Source organism: Oncorhynchus kisutch, linkage group LG3 (assembly GCF_002021735.2).
Source record: "Oncorhynchus kisutch isolate 150728-3 linkage group LG3, Okis_V2, whole genome shotgun sequence".
In the NCBI taxonomy this organism is placed as follows: domain Eukaryota; kingdom Metazoa; phylum Chordata; class Actinopteri; order Salmoniformes; family Salmonidae; genus Oncorhynchus; species Oncorhynchus kisutch.
Genome location: NC_034176.2, coordinates 2348482 through 2368185, shown reverse-complemented (window position 1 = coordinate 2368185; position 19704 = coordinate 2348482). Strand labels below are relative to the sequence as shown.

At 49.6% G+C, this 19704-nt stretch overlaps 1 protein-coding gene across 2 annotated transcripts in view; it reads right to left on the bottom strand.

Moving 5' to 3' along the window:
- mtmr12 (myotubularin related protein 12) overlaps positions 1–19704 on the bottom strand; it is a 36599-nt gene that overhangs the window by 10996 nt on the left and 5899 nt on the right. For both annotated transcript variants that reach the window (XM_031816586.1, XM_031816587.1), the window contains 10 exons: positions 18750–18822; positions 18407–18543; positions 18232–18322; positions 5026–5149; positions 4755–4830; positions 4504–4601; positions 4111–4314; positions 2058–2128; positions 911–1083; positions 450–626 (listed from right to left, as the gene is read on the bottom strand). In XM_031816586.1, coding sequence (XP_031672446.1) covers positions 450–626; positions 911–1083; positions 2058–2128; positions 4111–4314; positions 4504–4601; positions 4755–4830; positions 5026–5149; positions 18232–18322; positions 18407–18543; positions 18750–18822 — 1224 coding nt within the window. The remainder of the gene's footprint in view (positions 1–449; positions 627–910; positions 1084–2057; positions 2129–4110; positions 4315–4503; positions 4602–4754; positions 4831–5025; positions 5150–18231; positions 18323–18406; positions 18544–18749; positions 18823–19704) is intronic.

The window sequence follows — 19704 nt, the reverse complement described above, 5'->3', positions numbered from 1 at the left end:
TCTGGTGTCTAGTCATCTACACTACAGGGTAACACAGCTGGAAGAGACGGGGTCTGGTGTCTAGTCATCTACACTACAGGGTAAGACAGCTGGAAGAGACGGGGTCTGGTGTCTAGTCATCTACACTACAGGGTAACACAGCTGGAAGAGACGGGGTCTGGTGTCTAGTCATCTACACTACAGGGTAACACAGCTGGAAGAGACGGGGTCTGGTGTCTAGTCATCTACACTACAGGGTAACACAGCTGGAAGAGACTGGGTCTGGTGTCTAGTCACCTACACTACAGGGTAACACAGCTGGAAGAGACGGGGTCTGGTGTCTAGTCATCTACACTACAGGGTAACACAGCTGGAAGAGACGGGGTCTGGTGTCTAGTCACCTACACTACCTGCCTGCCTGCCTGCCTGCCTGCCTGCCTGCCTGCCTGCCTGCCTGCCTGTGTCTTTACCCTGAGTAAGCTGTCTCTGTGGCCGTCATTGTTAAAGAGGAAGGTGGTGAAGACCGGAACATGGATGCTGTCAGACAGCACGGTCAGGTAGGTCTCTGAGAACTGGAAGGCCGGACCATGCTGCTGCTGTAGCTGCCACACACACTCCAGGAAGAGCAGGAACACTGGAGACTGGCTCTGAGAGGACGGACAGAGGGACACGCTTGTCACCTATACACCACAGTTGTGTGTTTTTAAATTTTTTAAACATACCGCTGGTCTCAAATCCTTGATTCCCCTACAGTCCTTGATTCTTAAAAATTCCTCTCCTTCTCAAAGCTCATTGGAGGAGGAGGACAAGGGGAGGGACTTGAGCCTTTCCTCCAATAAGCTCTGAGAGGGAGGCGGAAGAGTCAAGGTTTTGATGGCTAGTTTAATTGTCAGACAACAGAACAAACAAAAACAGGACACCCGGATCCTACCTCCACCTTGTCCTTGAGGTGTAGATGGTTGGAGCGATCCAGGAAAGCATGTCCTCCTGCTACCCACTCCTTCTGCACCAGACTCTGGAAGCCCAGAAGAGTTCTGTAGTAGGGGTCCAACATCAACTGGACCAGGCTGGAGACCACACAGCACAGGTCTGAACCGCCCTCCTCTGGAAAAATACAACACAATCTAACACCCAGTACAGGTCCTAACCAGCCTCCTCTGGTATTATACAATATAGGAGGTAGGACCCAGTACAGGTCCTAACCAGCCTCCTCTGGTATTATACAATATAGAGGTAGGACCCAGTACAGGTCCTAACCAGCCTCCTCTGGTATTATACAATATAGGAGGTAGGACCCAGTACAGGTCCTAACCAGCCTCCTCTGATATTATACAATATAGGAGATAGGACCCAGTACAGGTCCTAACCAGCCTCCTCTGGTATTATACAATATAGGAGGTAGGACCCAGTACAGGTCCTAACCAGCCTCCTCTGGTATTATACAATATAGAGGTAGGACCCAGTACAGGTCCTAACCAGCCTCCTCTGGTATTATACAATATAGGAGGTAGGACCCAGTACAGGTCCTAACCAGCCTCCTCTGATATTATACAATATAGGAGATAGGACCCAGTACAGGTCCTAACCAGCCTCCTCTGATATTATACAATATAGGAGGTAGGACCCAGTACAGGTCCTGACCAGCCTCCTCTGCAACACAAACACATATTTAACGGTAGACTCAGCGACATGACGTAGACACAGCATAGTGGGTCAATTTCTTCAACGACTAAGAGCATTGAAGCGCGAGGGTCAACTTCTCTGTTGTTTTGGTACCCTGGGTACCACACTGTAAACAGCAGATACTGTGTGTGACTGAGAGCAATGTCTTGCATCTCGCTTATTTCAATATCACCGGAGCTGCTCGTGGCAATGTCATTTAGCGGAGTCCACCTTCAATTCATTTCATTGTTTTTATAGAACCAGGAGGATAGTCAACTCAGCAACATCCTCTCCTGAGTATCATTGTGGGACAAATGTTAAGCAAATAAAAATATATCAAACAACGTCAGGACACAGGATCTGTTTGGCCAAACCCCTTGTCAAATAAAATACAACCTTCCTCAAATGGTCCTTACCCATAATGAGAACATTGGTGTTTTCTTTTTCCAGGCTCTCAACTACCTCCACGGCCTTCTGGAGACACTGTCTGCAACACACAAGACATTGGCTCTCCGCGCGTGAGACAAGACATTGGCTCTCCGCGCGTGAGACAAGACATTGGCTCTCCGCGCGTGAGACAAGACATTGGCTCTCCGCGCGTGAGACAAGACATTGGCTCTCCGCGCGTGAGACAAGACATTGGCTCTCCGCGCGTGAGACAAGACATTGGCTCTCCGCGCGTGAGACAAGACATTGGCTCTCCGCGCGTGAGACAAGACATTGGCTCTCCGCGCGTGAGACAAGACATTGGCTCTCCGCGCGTGAGACAAGACATTGGCTCTCCGCGCGTGAGACAAGACATTGGCTCTCCGCGCGTGAGACAAGACATTGGCTCTCCGCGCGTGAGACAAGACATTGGCTCTCCGCGCGTGAGACAAGACATTGGCTCTCCGCGCGTGAGACAAGACATTGGCTCTCCGCGCGTGAGACAAGACATTGGCTCTCCGCGCGTGAGACAAGACATTGGCTCTCCGCGCGTGAGACAAGACATTGGCTCTCCGCGCGTGAGACAAGACATTGGCTCTCCGCGCGTGAGACAAGACATTGGCTCTCCGCGCGTGAGACAAGACATTGGCTCTCCGCGCGTGAGACAAGACATTGGCTCTCCGCGCGTGAGACAAGACATTGGCTCTCCGCGCGTGAGACAAGACATTGGCTCTCCGCGCGTGAGACAAGACATTGGCTCTCCGCGCGTGAGACAAGACATTGGCTCTCCGCGCGTGAGACAAGACATTGGCTCTCCGCGCGTGAGACAAGACATTGGCTCTCCGCGCGTGAGACAAGACATTGGCTCTCCGCGCGTGAGACAAGACATTGGCTCTCCGCGCGTGAGACAAGACATTGGCTCTCCGCGCGTGAGACAAGACATTGGCTCTCCGCGCGTGAGACAAGACATTGGCTCTCCGCGCGTGAGACAAGACATTGGCTCTCCGCGCGTGAGACAAGACATTGGCTCTCCGCGCGTGAGACAAGACATTGGCTCTCCGCGCGTGAGACAAGACATTGGCTCTCCGCGCGTGAGACAAGACATTGGCTCTCCGCGCGTGAGACAAGACATTGGCTCTCCGCGCGTGAGACATGATCCTAAACAAATACATTGGTAACACTGGTCAAATACTCAGTGGCCATTTGATTTGGCACACCCATCTAGTATGGAGTCAGACCCCCCAGTCTCCAGAACAGCCTGAATTCTTCAGGAGTATGGATTCTACAAGGTATGGCATTCAAAAACATTTCTCGATTGGTATCTAGGGACCTAACTTTAGCAAGGAAAACATTCCCCACACGGGTACACCACCGCCACCAGCCGGTACCGGTGACACCAGGCAGGATGGGTCCATGCACGCCAAATCCTGACTCTGCCATCAGAATGATGCAACAGGAACAGGGATTCGTCGGACCAGGCAATGTTTATTCCCCACTCTTCAATGGTCCAGTGTTGATGATGTCGTGTCCACTGGAGCAGTTTCTTCTTGTTTTTAACCCCGGTGTGGTCGTCTGCTGCAATAGCCAATCAGTGACAAGGAGCGACGAGTTGTGCATTCTGGGATGCCGTTCTGCACACCACTGTTGTACTGCAGTTGTGGCCCGCCTGTTAGGCTGCACGATTCTTGCTATTCTCCTTCGACTTCTGTCATCAACGAGCTGTTTTCACCCACAGGACTGCCGCTGACTGGATGTTTTGTTTGTCGCATTATTCTCCGTAAGCCCTAGACACTGTGGTGCGTTGAAAGAACCAGGAGGCCGGACGTTTCTGAGATACTGAATCCGGCTCGCCTGGCACCGACGATCATACCTCAAAGTCTTAGGTCACTAGTTTTACGTTCAACCGAACAGTAGCGAGGCCTGTTTTATAGAGCAAACCACCTCGCTCACTGTCTGGAAGAGCGAACGGCGTAATGTACCTAATAAACTGGCCGCCGAGTAAACATGATTTTAAAAAACAATAGTTTGTTTTTCAAATCTCACCTGATGATGTCCAGCCATCCACAGTTGTCCAGTGAAGAGAACCATTTCATATCGGACATCCAGAACTCTGTTGTATTGTCGATGAGAAAGAACTGTTTGAATCTGTTGTAAGACAACAGGATGTCCTGAACGGTGGGCAGTGTGTCGGACAGGTCTTCTGTCTTTACGGAGTACAGGTGGTTGTGAGCCACTGCCGTCAACATTCTGCAACACACCTCACAGTGTTACACAACAGTCCGTACATTTCATAAACATTTAAAAAATATATATATAAACATTTAAAAAGGTAGGACTGGAAAAAAAGTCATAAAATCACAACATACATAAGTATTCATCACTATTAAAAACACAGACGATACTCAATACGATGTAACCAATCAGGATGTCTTTTACTTCTCCATGTAGGTTTGTGGGACGTTGTCCTCTTGTACCAGGGGTATAGAGGCGGTTTTAAACAAGGCACAGCCGCTATGATGAGACCAGCACCACATCTGAAAACAGACATTATCAAATACATTCATTTATTTGTATACTGACCCCAATACAGCAAGGGAAGAGTTTATGGTCATATAATTAAAATGTTATATATTCAACATAAATCAAGTACCAGACACAAAATGACTTAAATAAAACCCGACACATACCGGTAATCCCTTTCCCTGGTACTTAGTCAAGTCTTCGTCCGAGACGTTTTTTGGGACTATAAAATACTGAGGCAACCTGCAGGAAATAGACGTTTCGGTTTACTCATAACATGATACAACAGGAAATAAGAGGAATCCAAGAGAACGACTTCAACCAACAGCATGTTGATCAGGATACAACGTCTTGATATGTAAAAAGCATGTTATAACAGTTATATTTCCTACAGCATTGGTCAGATGTTTAAAAAATAAATTAAAAAAATGTCCGTACTTTGGAGAGAGCTCGAAGTTGCTGTTCTCCGACACCACTCTACAGTTTCCTTTAGTTCTCTTCATGTCTTGAGTCCAGTCCTCCACGGAGTCAAACATCACAGTCTGCTTTTTCCTCTGCGCCTCTGGAAAACACAAGGTACTGTCATTTTCAATGTGTCCCCCCCCCCACTGTGTGAACAGGTCACAGTCACCACGCTGGACAGCATTTCTATCTATGTAATCTGCACTTCTCTGCATCTCTGGAAAACACAAAAGGTCAGTGTTACTTACAATGGCTCTCTACAGATCCTACAGATCCGAGACAGATCTGAGACTACATCTGTATTAGTCATCGTCATGGTTTCCGGTCAACATTCTAGAGTGACGTTTATTTATTTTTTATTGTCTCATCGCTGCAACGCCCCAACGGGCTCGGGAGGCGAAGGTTGAATCATGCATCCTCCGAAATGCCAATCCGCGATTCTTAACACCCGCCCCGCTTAACCCTGGAAGCTAGCCGGGTTAGAGAACGTTGAGTTAAGTAAAAGCCCCCGCCCAAACGACGCCAATTGTGTGCCGCCCTATGGGACTCCCGATCACAGCCAGTTGTGATACAGCCTGGGTCTGTAGTGACGCCTCTAGCGCTGCGATGCCTTAGGCCCCTGTGCCTTGTGCATAGACATTCTGTAACAGGTTGGTGATAATGACAGTGGTAAGACAGCATAAACAGAGCTCTGGCATGCAGGCTAGCAGATCTCAGAGTTAGAGAATAAAAAAATAGTTAACATGCATTGGTCAAAACTGCCAAAACATTGGCAAAACTCTTCACACAGTCAGCGAAACAGAAGTGTAATGTGGACCAAACTGCAAATACTTTTTCATTGCTTTCACACAAAATGCATTCAATGACCACATTCTCCAAAATCCATCACCTCTGTTCTCATTCATACTCCGCCACCTGTAAAACTATATATTTGCATGTTTTCAAATGCTGACACACCGTTTCCAAAACGGTTAAAAACACATTCAACACAGAATGACGGCAAATGTATTTCTGCAGGAACCAGACTGAAACCGATAGAAAATATCAGCAGGATATTTAATCATTCCAAACACATCTGAAAGCCGACCCACGAGTCAATGTTTTTAGTCTCGTTACCAAACAGACAAAAGAGGACGGCTTCGGGAATGATTTAGTTTGGAAACAAGAATCAAGGGAGACAGGTTGGTGGGGAGAGAAGAGTGTCAGGGAGAGGGAGACAGGTTGGTGGGGAGAGAAGAGTGTCAGGGAGAGGGAGACAGGTTGGTGGGGAGAGAAGAGTGTCAGGGAGAGGGAGACAGGTTGGTGGGGAGAGAAGAGTGTCAGGGAGAGGGAGACAGGTTGGTGGGGAGAGAAGAGTGTCAGGGAGAGGGAGACAGGTTGGTGGGGAGAGAAGAGTGTCAGGGAGAGGGAGACAGGTTGGTGGGGAGAGAAGAGTGTCAGGGAGAGGGAGACAGGTTGGTGGGGGAAGAAGAGTGGCAGGGAGAGGGAGACAGGTTGGTGGGGGAAGAAGAGTGGCAGGGAGAGGGAGACAGGTTGGTGGGGGAAGAAGAGTGGCAGGGAGAGGGAGACAGGTTGGTGGGGGAAGAAGAGTGGCAGGGAGACGGAGACAGGTTGGTGGGGGAAGAAGAGTGGCAGGGAGAGGGAGACAGGTTGGTGGGGGAAGAAGAGTGGCAGGGAGAGGGAGACAGGTTGGTGGGGGAAGAAGAGTGGCAGGGAGAGGGAGACAGGTTGGTGAGGAGAGAAGAGTGGCAGGGAGAGGGAGACAGGTTGGTGAGGAGAGAAGAGTGGCAGGGAGAGGGAGACAGGTTGGTGAGGAGAGAAGAGTGGCAGGGAGAGGGAGACAGGTTGGTGAGGAGAGAAGAGTGGCAGGGAGAGGGAGACAGGTTGGTGAGGAGAGAAGAGTGGCAGGGAGAGGGAGACAGGTTGGTGGGGGAAGAAGAGTGTCAGGGAGAGGGAGACAGGTTGGTGGGGAGAGAAGAGTGTCAGGGAGAGGGAGACAGGTTGGTGGGGAGAGAAGAGTGTCAGGGAGAGGGAGACAGGTTGGTGGGGAGAGAAGAGTGTCAGGGAGAGGGAGACAGGTTGGTGGGGGAAGAAGAGTGGCAGGGAGAGGGAGACAGGTTGGTGGGGGAAGAAGAGTGGCAGGGAGAGGGAGACAGGTTGGTGGGGGAAGAAGAGTGGCAGGGAGAGGGAGACAGGTTGGTGAGGAGAGAAGAGTGGCAGGGAGAGGGAGACAGGTTGGTGAGGAGAGAAGAGTGGCAGGGAGAGGGAGACAGGTTGGTGAGGAGAGAAGAGTGGCAGGGAGAGGGAGACAGGTTGGTGAGGAGAGAAGAGTGGCAGGGAGAGGGAGACAGGTTGGTGAGGAGAGAAGAGTGGCAGGGAGAGGGAGACAGGTTGGTGGGGGAAGAAGAGTGGCAGGGAGAGGGAGACAGGTTGGTGGGGAGAGAAGAGTGGCAGGGAGAGGGAGACGGGTTGGTGGGGGAAGAAGAGTGGCAGGGAGAGGGAGACAGGTTGGTGAGGAGAGAAGAGTGGCAGGGAGAGGGAGACAAGTTGGTGGGGGAGAGAAGAGTGGCAGGGAGAGGGAGACAGGTTGGTGAGGAGAGAAGAGTGGCAGGGAGAGGGAGACAGGTTGGTGAGGAGAGAAGAGTGGCAGGGAGAGGGAGACAGGTTGGTGGGGGAAGAAGAGTGGCAGGGAGAGGGAGACAGGTTGGTGGGGAGAGAAGAGTGGCAGGGAGAGGGAGACGGGTTGGTGGGGGAAGAAGAGTGGCAGGGAGAGGGAGACAGGTTGGTGAGGAGAGAAGAGTGGCAGGGAGAGGGAGACAAGTTGGTGGGGGAGAGAAGAGTGGCAGGGAGAGGGAGACAGGTTGGTGGGGGAAGAAGAGAGGCAGGGAGAGGGAGACGGAGACGGGTTGGTGGGGGAAGAAGAGTGGCAGGGAGAGGGAGACAGGTTGGTGGGGGAAAGATGAGGCAGGGAGAGGGAGACAGGTTGGTGGGAAGAGAAGAGTGGCAGGGAGAGGGAGACAGGTTGGTGGGGGAAGAAGAGAGGCAGGGAGAGGGAGACAGGTTGGTGGGGGAAGAAGAGTGGCAGGGAGAGCGAGACAGGTTGGTGGGGAAAGAAGAGTGTCAGGGAGAGGGAGAGAAAGGAGACGAAGACCAAGAGAAGTGGTCTCTGATGAGACGAGGGACATAATTACTGACCATTGTAAACCATGGTGTCTCTGATGAGACGAGGGACATAATTACTGACCATTGTAAACCATGGTGTCTCTGATGAGACGAGGGACATAATTACTGACTATTGTAAACCATGGTGTCTCTGAGAGGCCGGTTTAAAGGTGCAACCAACCAGCGTTCAGCAGTTGCATCAATAATACACATTTTCCATCAAAACAACATGCTGAGATGTGCTTCCTTCCAATGATAATTGAACTACATGCTGAGATGTGCTTCCTTCCAATGATAATTGAACTACATGTTGAGATGTGCTTCCTTCCAATGATAATTGAACTACATATTGAGATGTGCTTCCTTCCAATGATAATTGAACTACATATTGAGATGTGCTTCCTTCCAATGATAATTGAACTACATATTGAGATGTGCTTCCTTCCAATGATAATTGAACTACATATTGAGATGTGCTTCCTTCCAATGATAATTGAACTACATGTTACAGTACAATAACAGTGTGTTGACATTTTGAAATATATTGATTTGTTTTGTGTTTTTCAGTAGGATCCAAAAGGTTGCCTTCCACAGGAAGGAGAGGCAGAATATTATCAGATGCGCAGGAAATTGCCATGGTTGCCATGGTAATTGGCAACAATGCAATAAAACTGCAGGAAGTTCGGGACAGAGTGCTGGCAGACAATATCACTGTTGGGAATGTGAATACGGTCAGCACAACGACAGTTGCCAGAGTTCTAGAGAAACAAGGATGAAACAGTTGTTCCCTTTGAGAGAAACGGGGAACTAGTGAAAGAACTCCAGTATCAATATGTCCAGGTAAGATGTCTGTTCAATAACCAAACAGGGTACATACACAGCTATGCATAATGTAAAGTACTGTAAAACTGTGGCTTTACTGTATTTCAGAGAGTAATGGAGATGGAATCCAGGCGAACAGCACATCATCCACAAAGATAAGCTGGATTCAATTTGTTAAAAACACACCCGCAGGGGAAGACGTGATTGGATAGAGAGCAACCGTGGATGTCCCAGGCCAGAGAGGAGCTAACATCACAACTTCACTCTGCTGCACTGCCTTCGTTGTTGTGTGGGATACTGTGGCATTCCACCGCTCTGCTGCACTGCCTTCGTTGTTGTGTGGGAGTCACAGACTGGTTTACTGCACATCCCAGGATGTCAGTACTATTCCACCATACTCCCCCTTCCTAAACCCCATAGATGTCAGGATATCAGTACTATTCCTGCCTCCATACTCCCCCTTCCTAAACCCCATAGATGTCAGGATATCAGTACTATTCCTGCCTCCATACTCCCCCTTCCTAAACCCCATAGATGTCAGGATATCAGTACTATTCCTGCCTCCATACTGCCCCTTCCTAAACCCCATAGATGTCAGGATATCAGTACTATTCCTGCCTCCATACTGACCCTTCCTAAACCCCATAGATGTCAGGATATCAGTACTATTCCTGCCTCCATACTCCCCCTTCCTAAACCCCATAGATGTCAGGATATCGGTACTATTCCTGCCTCCATACTGCCCCTTCCTAAACCCCATAGATGTCAGGATATCAGTACTATTCCTGCCTCCATACTGCCCCTTCCTAAACCCCATAGATGTCAGGATGTCAGTACTATTCCTGCCTCCATACTGCCCCTTCCTAAACCCCATAGAGAAGCTTCTCTGCGTGGAGGAGGAAGGTTTATGACCACCATCCACATGACCAGATGTCCTTACTGGATGCCATGAATGCGGGGTGTAGAGACACTTCTCCTGAAGACTGCCCATTGTGAGGAGACACTTCTCCTGAAGACTGCCCAGGGTGTGGAGACACTTCTCCTGAAGACTGCCCATTGTGAGGAGACACTTCCCCTGAAGACTGCCAGGGAGTGGAGACACTTCTCCTGAAGACTGCCAGGGAGTGGAGACACTTCTCCTGAAGACTGCCAGGGTGTGGAGACACTTCTCCTGAAGACTGCCAGGGTGTGGAGACACTTCTCCTGAAGACTGCCAGGGTGTAGAGACACTTCTCCTGAAGACTGCCAGGGTGTAGAGACACTTCTCCTGAAGACTGCCAGGGTGTAGAGACACTTCTCCTGAAGACTGCCAGGGTGTAGAGACACTTCTCCTGAAGACTGCCCAGGGTGTAGACACTTCTCCTGAAGACTGCCCAGGGTGTAGAGACACTTCTCCTGAAGACTGCCCAGGGTGTAGAGACACTTCTCCTGAAGACTGCCCAGGGTGTAGAGACACTTCTCCTGAAGACTGCCCAGGGTGTAGAGACACTTCTCCTGAAGACTGCCCAGGGTGTAGAGACACTTCTCCTGAAGACTGCCCAGGGTGTAGAGACACTTCTCCTGAAGACTGCCCAGGGTGTAGAGACACTTCTCCTGAAGACTGCCAGGGTGTAGAGACACTTCTCCTGAAGACTGCCAGGGTGTAGAGACACTTCCCCTGAAGACTGCCAGGGTGTAGAGACACTTCTCCTGAAGACTGCCAGGGTGTAGAGACACTTCTCCTGAAGACTGCCCATTGTGAGGAGACACTTCTCATGAAGACTGCCAGGGTGTAGAGACACTTCTCCTGAAGACTGCCCAGGGTGTAGAGACACTTCTCCTGAAGACTGCCAGGGTGTAGAGACACTTCCCCTGAAGACTGCCAGGGTGTAGAGACACTTCTCCTGAAGACTGCCAGGGTGTAGAGACACTTCTCCTGAAGACTGCCCATTGTGAGGAGACACTTCTCATGAAGACTGCCAGGGTGTAGAGACACTTCTCATGAAGACTGCCAGGGTGTAGAGACACTTCTCCTGAAGACTGCCCGGGTGTAGAGACACTTCTCCTGAAGACTGCCCATTGTGAGGAGACACTTCTCCTGAAGACTGCCAGGGTGTAGAGACACTTCTCCTGAAGACTGCCCAGGGTGTAGAGCCACTTCTCCTGAAGACTGCCCAGGGTGTAGAGCCACTTCTCCTGAAGACTGCCCAGGGTGTAGAGCCACTTCTCCTGAAGACTGCCCAGGGTGTAGAGCCACTTCTCCTGAAGACTGCCAGGGTGTAGAGACACTTCCCCTGAAGACTGCCAGGGTGTAGATACACTTCTCCTGAAGACTGCCAGGGTGTAGAGACACTTCTCCTGAAGACTGCCCATTGTGAGGAGACACTTCCCCTGAAGACTGCCAGGGTGTAGAGACACTTCTCCTGAAGACTGCCCATTGTGAGGAGACACTTCTCCTGAAGACTGCCCGGGTGTAGAGACACTTCTCCTGAAGACTGCCAGGGTGTAGAGACACTTCTCCTGAAGACTGCCAGGGTGTAGAGACACTTCTCCTGAAGACTGCCCATTGTGAGGAGACACTTCTCCTGAAGACTGCCAGGGTGTAGAGACACTTCTCCTGAAGACTGCCCAGGGTGTAGACACTTCTCCTGAAGACTGCCCAGGGTGTAGAGACACTTCTCCTGAAGACTGCCAGGGTGTAGAGACACTTCTCCTGAAGACTGCCCAGGGTGTAGAGACACTTCTCCTGAAGACTGCCCAGGGTGTAGAGACACTTCCCCTGAAGACTGCCATGGTGTAGAGACACTTCTCCTGAAGACTGCCAGGGTGTAGAGACACTTCTCCTGAAGACTGCCAGGGTGTAGAGACACTTCTCCTGAAGACTGCCAATTGTGAGGAGACACTTCCCCTGAAGACTGCCAGGGAGTGGAGACACTTCTCCTGAAGACTGCCAGGGTGTGGAGACACTTCTCCTGAAGACTGCCAGGGTGTAGAGACACTTCTCCTGAAGACTGCCAGGGTGTAGAGACACTTCTCCTGAAGACTGGCCAGGGTGTAGAGACACTTCTCCTGAAGACTGCCCAGGGTGTAGAGACACTTCTCCTGAAGACTGCCCAGGGTGTAGAGACACTTCTCCTGAAGACTGCCAGGGTGTGGAGACACTTCTCCTGAAGACTGCCAGGGTGTAGAGACACTTCTCCTGAAGACTGCCAGGGTGTAGAGACACTTCCCCTGAAGACTGCCAGGGTGTGGAGACACTTCTCCTGAAGACTGCCAGGGTGTAGAGACACTTCCCCTGAAGACTGCCAGGGTGTAGAGACACTTCTCCTGAAGACTGCCCATTGTGAGGAGACACTTCTCCTGAAGACTGCCCGGGTGTAGAGACACTTCTCCTGAAGACTGCCAGGGTGTAGAGACACTTCTCCTGAAGACTGCCCATTGTGAGGAGACACTTCTCCTGAAGACTGCCCATTGTGAGGAGACACTTCTCCTGAAGACTGCCAGGGTGTAGAGACACTTCTCCTGAAGACTGCCCAGGGTGTAGAGACACTTCTCCTGAAGACTGCCCAGGGTGTAGAGACACTTCTCCTGAAGACTGCCCAGGGTGTAGAGACACTTCTCCTGAAGACTGCCCAGGGTGTAGAGACACTTCTCCTGAAGACTGCCCAGGGTGTAGAGACACTTCTCCTGAAGACTGCCCAGGGTGTAGAGACACTTCTCCTGAAGACTGCCAGGGTGTAGAGACACTTCCCCTGAAGACTGCCAGGGTGTAGAGACACTTCTCCTGAAGACTGCCAGGGTGTAGACACTTCTCCTGAAGACTGCCAGGGTGTAGAGACACTTCTCCTGAAGACTGCCCATTGTGAGGAGACACTTCCCCTGAAGACTGCCAGGGAGTGGAGACACTTCTCCTGAAGACTGCCAGGGTGTAGAGACACTTCTCCTGAAGACTGCCAGGGTGTAGAGACACTTCTCCTGAAGACTGCCAGGGTGTGGAGACACTTCCCCTGAAGACTGCCCAGGGTGTAGAGACACTTCCCCTGAAGACTGCCCAGGGTGTAGAGACACTTCCCCTGAAGACTGCCAGGGTGTAGAGACACTTCCCCTGAAGACTGCCCAGGGTGTAGAGACACTTCTCCTGAAGACTGCCCAGGGTGTAGAGACACTTCCCCTGAAGACTGCCCATTGTGAGGAGACACTTCCCCTGAAGACTGCCAGGGAGTGGAGACACTTCTCCTGAAGACTGCCAGGGTGTAGAGACACTTCTCCTGAAGACTGCCAGGGTGTAGAGACACTTCTCCTGAAGACTGCCAGGGTGTAGAGACACTTCTCCTGAAGACTGCCAGGGTGTAGAGACACTTCTCCTGAAGACTGCCAGGGTGTAGAGACACTTCTCCTGAAGACTGCCAGGGTGTGGAGACACTTCCCCTGAAGACTGCCCAGGGTGTAGAGACACTTCTCCTGAAGACTGCCAGGGTGTGGAGACACTTCTCCTGAAGACTGCCAGGGTGTAGAGACACTTCCCCTGAAGACTGCCAGGGTGTAGAGACACTTCCCCTGAAGACTGCCCATTGTGGGGAGACATTTCTCCTGAAGACTGCCCGGGTGTAGAGACACTTCTCCTGAAGACTGCCAGGGTGTAGAGACACTTCTCCTGAAGACTGCCAGGGTGTAGAGACACTTCTCCTGAAGACTGCCAGGGTGTAGAGACACTTCTCCTGAAGACTGCCAGGGTGTAGACACTTCTCCTGAAGACTGCCCAGGGTGTAGAGACACTTCTCCTGAAGACTGCCCAGGGTGTAGAGACACTTCTCCTGAAGACTGCCAGGGTGTAGAGACACTTCCCCTGAAGACTGCCCATTGTGGGGAGACATTTCTCCTGAAGACTGCCCGGGTGTAGAGACACTTCTCCTGAAGACTGCCAGGGTGTAGAGACACTTCTCCTGAAGACTGCCAGGGTGTAGAGACACTTCTCCTGAAGACTGCCAGGGTGTAGAGACACTTCTCCTGAAGACTGCCAGGGTGTAGACACTTCTCCTGAAGACTGCCCAGGGTGTAGAGACACTTCTCCTGAAGACTGCCCAGGGTGTAGAGACACTTCTCCTGAAGACTGCCCAGGGTGTAGAGACACTTCTCCTGAAGACTGCCAGGGTGTGGAGACACTTCTCCTGAAGACTGCCAGGGTGTAGAGACACTTCCCCTGAAGACTGCCAGGGTGTAGAGACACTTCTCCTGAAGACTGCCAGGGTGTAGAGACACTTCTCCTGAAGACTGCCCATTGTGAGGAGACACTTCTCCTGAAGACTGCCCATTGTGAGGAGACACTTCTCCTGAAGACTGCCCAGGGTGTAGAGACACTTCTCCTGAAGACTGCCCAGGGTGTAGAGACACTTCTCCTGAAGACTGCCAGGGTGTAGAGACACTTCTCCTGAAGACTGCCAGGGTGTAGAGACACTTCTCCTGAAGACTGCCCAGGGTGTAGAGACACTTCTCCTGAAGACTGCCCAGGGTGTAGAGACACTTCTCCTGAAGACTGCCAGGGTGTAGAGACTTCTCCTGAAGACTGCCAGGGTGTAGAGACACTTCTCCTGAAGACTGCCAGGGTGTAGAGACACTTCTCCTGAAGACTGGCCAGGGTGTAGAGACACTTCTCCTGAAGACTGGCCAGGGTGTAGAGACACTTCTCCTGAAGACTGCCCAGGGTGTAGAGACACTTCCCCTGAAGACTGCCAGGGTGTAGAGACACTTCCCCTGAAGACTGCCCAGGGTGTAGAGACACTTCTCCTGAAGACTGCCCAGGGTGTAGAGACCCTTCTCCTGAAGACTGCCAGGGTGTAGAGACACTTCTCCTGAAGACTGCCAGGGTGTGGAGACACTTCTCCTGAAGACTGCCAGGGTGTAGAGACACTTCTCCTGAAGACTGCCAGGGTGTAGAGACACTTCTCCTGAAGACTGCCAGGGTGTAGAGACACTTCTCCTGAAGACTGCCAGGGTGTGGAGACACTTCCCCTGAAGACTGCCAGGGTGTGGAGACACTTCCCCTGAAGACTGCCCAGGGTGTAGAGACACTTCCCCTGAAGACTGCCCAGGGTGTAGAGACACTTCCCCTGAAGACTGCCAGGGTGTAGAGACTTCCCCTGAAGACTGCCAGGGTGTAGAGACACTTCCCCTGAAGACTGCCAGGGTGTAGAGACTTCCCCTGAAGACTGCCAGGGTGTAGAGACACTTCTCCTGAAGACTGCCCAGGGTGTAGAGACACTTCTCCTGAAGACTGCCCAGGGTGTAGAGACACTTCTCCTGAAGACTGCCCAGGGTGTAGAGACACTTCTCCTGAAGACTGCCCAGGGTGTAGAGACACTTCCCCTGAAGACTGCCCAGGGTGTGTAGACACTTCTCCTGAAGACTGCCAGGGTTGGATTAGACATTCCAGAAGATACTTCCCAAGATGCATCGCCAGAGAAGATATAAGATGTGATGTTGATGGGAACTTGTGGCCAAATGCAGGAGAGAGGGAGAACTAGAACCCTCACAGTACCTTACAGTGATTATACATGTTGATGGTTTTTTGTAATTATTATTGCAGTCCTGGAATTTCAGGAATTAGTTTTATTTACAAGTACATTACCATATGCAAAGATATATATATATAAAAAAGAGGCTATTGAAGCAAATTGTTGCATTTCTGATTCATTCTTGTTACATATAATTTAGTCAATCAACTGAAAAGGTGTTATTCTTATTCTATAATGAAATAGTGATTTACGTGAAAAATCATACAAACTTCAAAGAGAAAGGTTAATCATTTATGTAATGTACCCGAGTTAGTGTTTTTTAGGTCGGTGTGTTACGAGGGACAATGTTATGCTTTCTGAGTGAGAATTGTTGCCAGTGTTCTGGTCCAACCAACTGATTTTAAGATGTATGAAGTGTTTTGGTGGTTTAAGTGAGTTTTGGAGGGGAGATGAACCGTTTGGCCTCAGATTCTTGTTGGTAATGTAGACTGTGTGAAGAGTTTTGAAAAAGTGGCTTCAGTGTTGACCGACGTTTGTTAGCGATTGAACAAAAACTGTAATACCAGCCCTGTCTGGGGCATGCAGATCTGTGTAAATACCAGCCCTGTCTGGGGCATGCAGGCTAGTAGATCTGTGTTAATACCAGCCCTGTCTGGGGCAGGGTAGTAGATCTGTGTTAATACCAGCCCTGTCTGGGGCATGCAGATCTGTGTAAATACCAGCCCTGTCTGGGGCAGGGTAGTAGATCTGTGTTAATACCAGCCCTGTCTGGGGCATGCAGGATAGTAGATCTGTGTTAATACCAGCCCTGTCTGGGGCAGGGTAGTAGATCTGTGTTAATACCAGCCCTGTCTGGGGCATGCAGGATAGTAGATCTGTGTTAATACCAGCCCTGTCTGGGGCATGCAGGCTAGTAGATCTGTGTTAATACCAGCCCTGTCTGGGGCATGCAGGATAGTAGATCTGTGTTAATACCAGCCCTGTCTGGGGCAGGATAGTAGATCTGTGTTAATACCAGCCCTGTCAATGTTGTGGGACAGCTTCATAGCTGCTCATCATACTCTGTCAATGCAAGTTACCAGTCCATGACCACAAGGAAGAGAGAGGAGAGACCCTTACAGAGGAGCTTTGAGGAATGTCACAGCAGACATCTCCTGGCCCCAGTGCTGGCCGGGACAGACAAAGGCCCTGTGGAGTCCTGCCTGACGATGAGAGGGGATGTGACAGTGGGCCACGACGGGGATCCTTCATCTCACCAACAGCTGTGTAAAGAGCCCTCCAACACACTTCCTGTTAAGGCTGGAACCCATCATGGGTAACCATGGTAACACCCCCACATTCCAGAAAGCTACTTTGGGGCTTCTCTCACTACCTCAGCCTTCTGCTCACAGAATACATGCAGAAATATTACTGAGAGACAACTAGAACTGAGGCTTCTACACATTTTCTTTTTGCAGTGACACATCAGGACATTCACTATAGCTACCTGGATACGAGGTTTTCTCCACAGTAACTATAGCTACCTGGATACGAGGTGTTCTCCACAGTAACTATAGCTACCTGGATACGAGGTGTTCTCCACAGTAACTATAGCTACCTGGATACGAGGTGTTCTCCACAGTAACTATAGCTACCTGGATACGAGGTGTTCTCCACAGTAACTATAGCTACCTGGATACGAGGTGTTCTCCACAGTAACTATAGCTACCTGGATACGAGGTGTTCTCCACAGTAACTATAGCTACCTGGATACGAGGTGTTCTCCACAGTAACTATAGCTACCTGGATACGAGGTGTTCTCCACAGTAACTATAGCTACCTGGATACGAGGTGTTCTCCACAGTAACTATAGCTACCTGGATACGAGGTGTTCTCCACAGTAACTATAGCTACCTGGATACGAGGTGTTCTCCACAGTAACTATAGCTACCTGGATACGAGGTGTTCTCCACAGTAACTATAGCTACCTGGATACGAGGTGTTCTCCACAGTAACTATAGCTACCTGGATACGAGGTGTTCTCCACAGTAACTATAGCTACCTGGATACGAGGTGTTCTCCACAGTAACTATAGCTACCTGGATACGAGGTGTTCTCCACAGTAACTATAGCTACCTGGATACGAGGTGTTCTCCACAGTAACTATAGCTACCTGGATACGAGGTGTTCTCCACAGTAACTATAGCTACCTGGATACGAGGTGTTCTCCACAGTAACTATAGCTACCTGGATACGAGGTGTTCTCCACAGTAACTATAGCTACCTGGATACGAGGTGTTCTCCACAGTAACTATAGCTACCTGGATACGAGGTGTTCTCCACAGTAACTATAGCTACCTGGATACGAGGTGTTCTCCACAGTAACTATAGCTACCTGGATACGAGGTGTTCTCCACAGTAACTATAGCTACCTGGATACGAGGTGTTCTCCACAGTAACTATAGCTACCTGGATACGAGGTGTTCTCCACAGTAACTATAGCTACCTGGATACGAGGTGTTCTCCACAGTAACTATAGCTACCTGGATACGAGGTGTTCTCCACAGTAACTATAGCTACCTGGATACGAGGTGTTCTCCACAGTAACTATAGCTACCTGGATACGAGGTGTTCTCCACAGTAACTATAGCTACCTGGATACGAGGTGTTCTCCACAGTAACTATAGCTACCTGGATACGAGGTGTTCTCTACAGTAACTATAGCTACCTGGATACGAGGTGTTCTCGCAGTAGGAGAAGGCAAAGAGACATCTCAGGGACTTGGGCTCCAGACAGTGGTGGACAATCCCCTGGAAGATCTAACAAGACAAAGTATGTTTCCAATCAACCAACCAACAACATATAATACATTTGTGGTAATTTTTGTAAGTCAGGAGCTGCACCTTTTTGGCATCTTCCTCTTTAGAGAAGGACAGAGAGAACTGAAACACCCGTAGGTCTTTACAGTGGATGATCATCTTTGATGGATACTTGTTCTTCACCAGGCCTCCTGTTATCAGCTTCCTCTTGTCTTCAGAACCTGAAGTCACAAAAATCATCAAGACACCAGTGATATTCTTTCAAAAAAGCAACAAAACCCCCCCCCCCTCTACCAATCTATTCATTCCAAGACTTTAAAATGACTAGTCAACACCGAATTACAAAATGAAGACTGGAAGAAAACTATGAAATATTCAAAACTACATTAAACAAAATCATGTAGAACAATATTTCAGTAAGCGTCACCTCCATAGATGTTATCCACACACGAAAGAGGGATGTCATTTTCTCCGTAGAGTTTATTTTTGAAGAGCTGGCCCTACGTAAGGAAGGACATTATTAGAATATATATATATATCTCCATTCAGACACTTCCAAGGATAAACAGCAAGTCTGAGCTGTAATCAAAACCAACACTACTCATGAGTCACGTACTCAGTTCCTCAAATCTGTAATAAAGAAAGTGTGTGTTTCCTTTCTCTCATCGGAGTAGTTCCTCATCACCATCTGAGTGTGGATTTTATATTTTTATTACAGATCCTCATTACCTGCTGACAAGGAAGCAGCTACTCTTCCTGGGTGTCCAGAAAAATGTCTTTAAAACATTATATTCACGACTGTGTGACCTCAGGCCACTACTCCACCACATATATACAGTACTAAATCCATGTGTGCGTGTGTGTGTAGTGCATATCGTGTGTGTGTAGTGCATATCGTGTGTGTGTAGTGCATATCGTGTGTGTGTAGTGCATATCGTGTGTGTGTAGTGCATATCGTGTGTGTGTAGTGCATATCGTGTGTGTATAGTGCATATCGTGTGTGTATAGTGCATATCGTGTGTGTATAGTGCATATAGTGCATATCGTGTGTGTATAGTGCATATAGTGCATATCGTGTGTGTATAGGGCATATAGTGCATATCGTGTGTGTATAGTGTGTATAGTGCATATCGTGTGTGTATAGTGCATATCGTGTGTGTATAGTGCATATAGTGCATATCGTGTGTGTATAGTGCATATAGTGCATATCGTGTGTGTATAGTGCATATAGTGCATATCGTGTGTGTATAGTGCATATAGTGCATATTGTGTGTGTATAGTGTGTATAGTGCATATCGTGTGTGTGTATAGTGCATATCGTGTGTGTGTAGTGCATATCGTGTGTGTATAGTGCATATCGTGTGTGTATAGTGCATATCGTG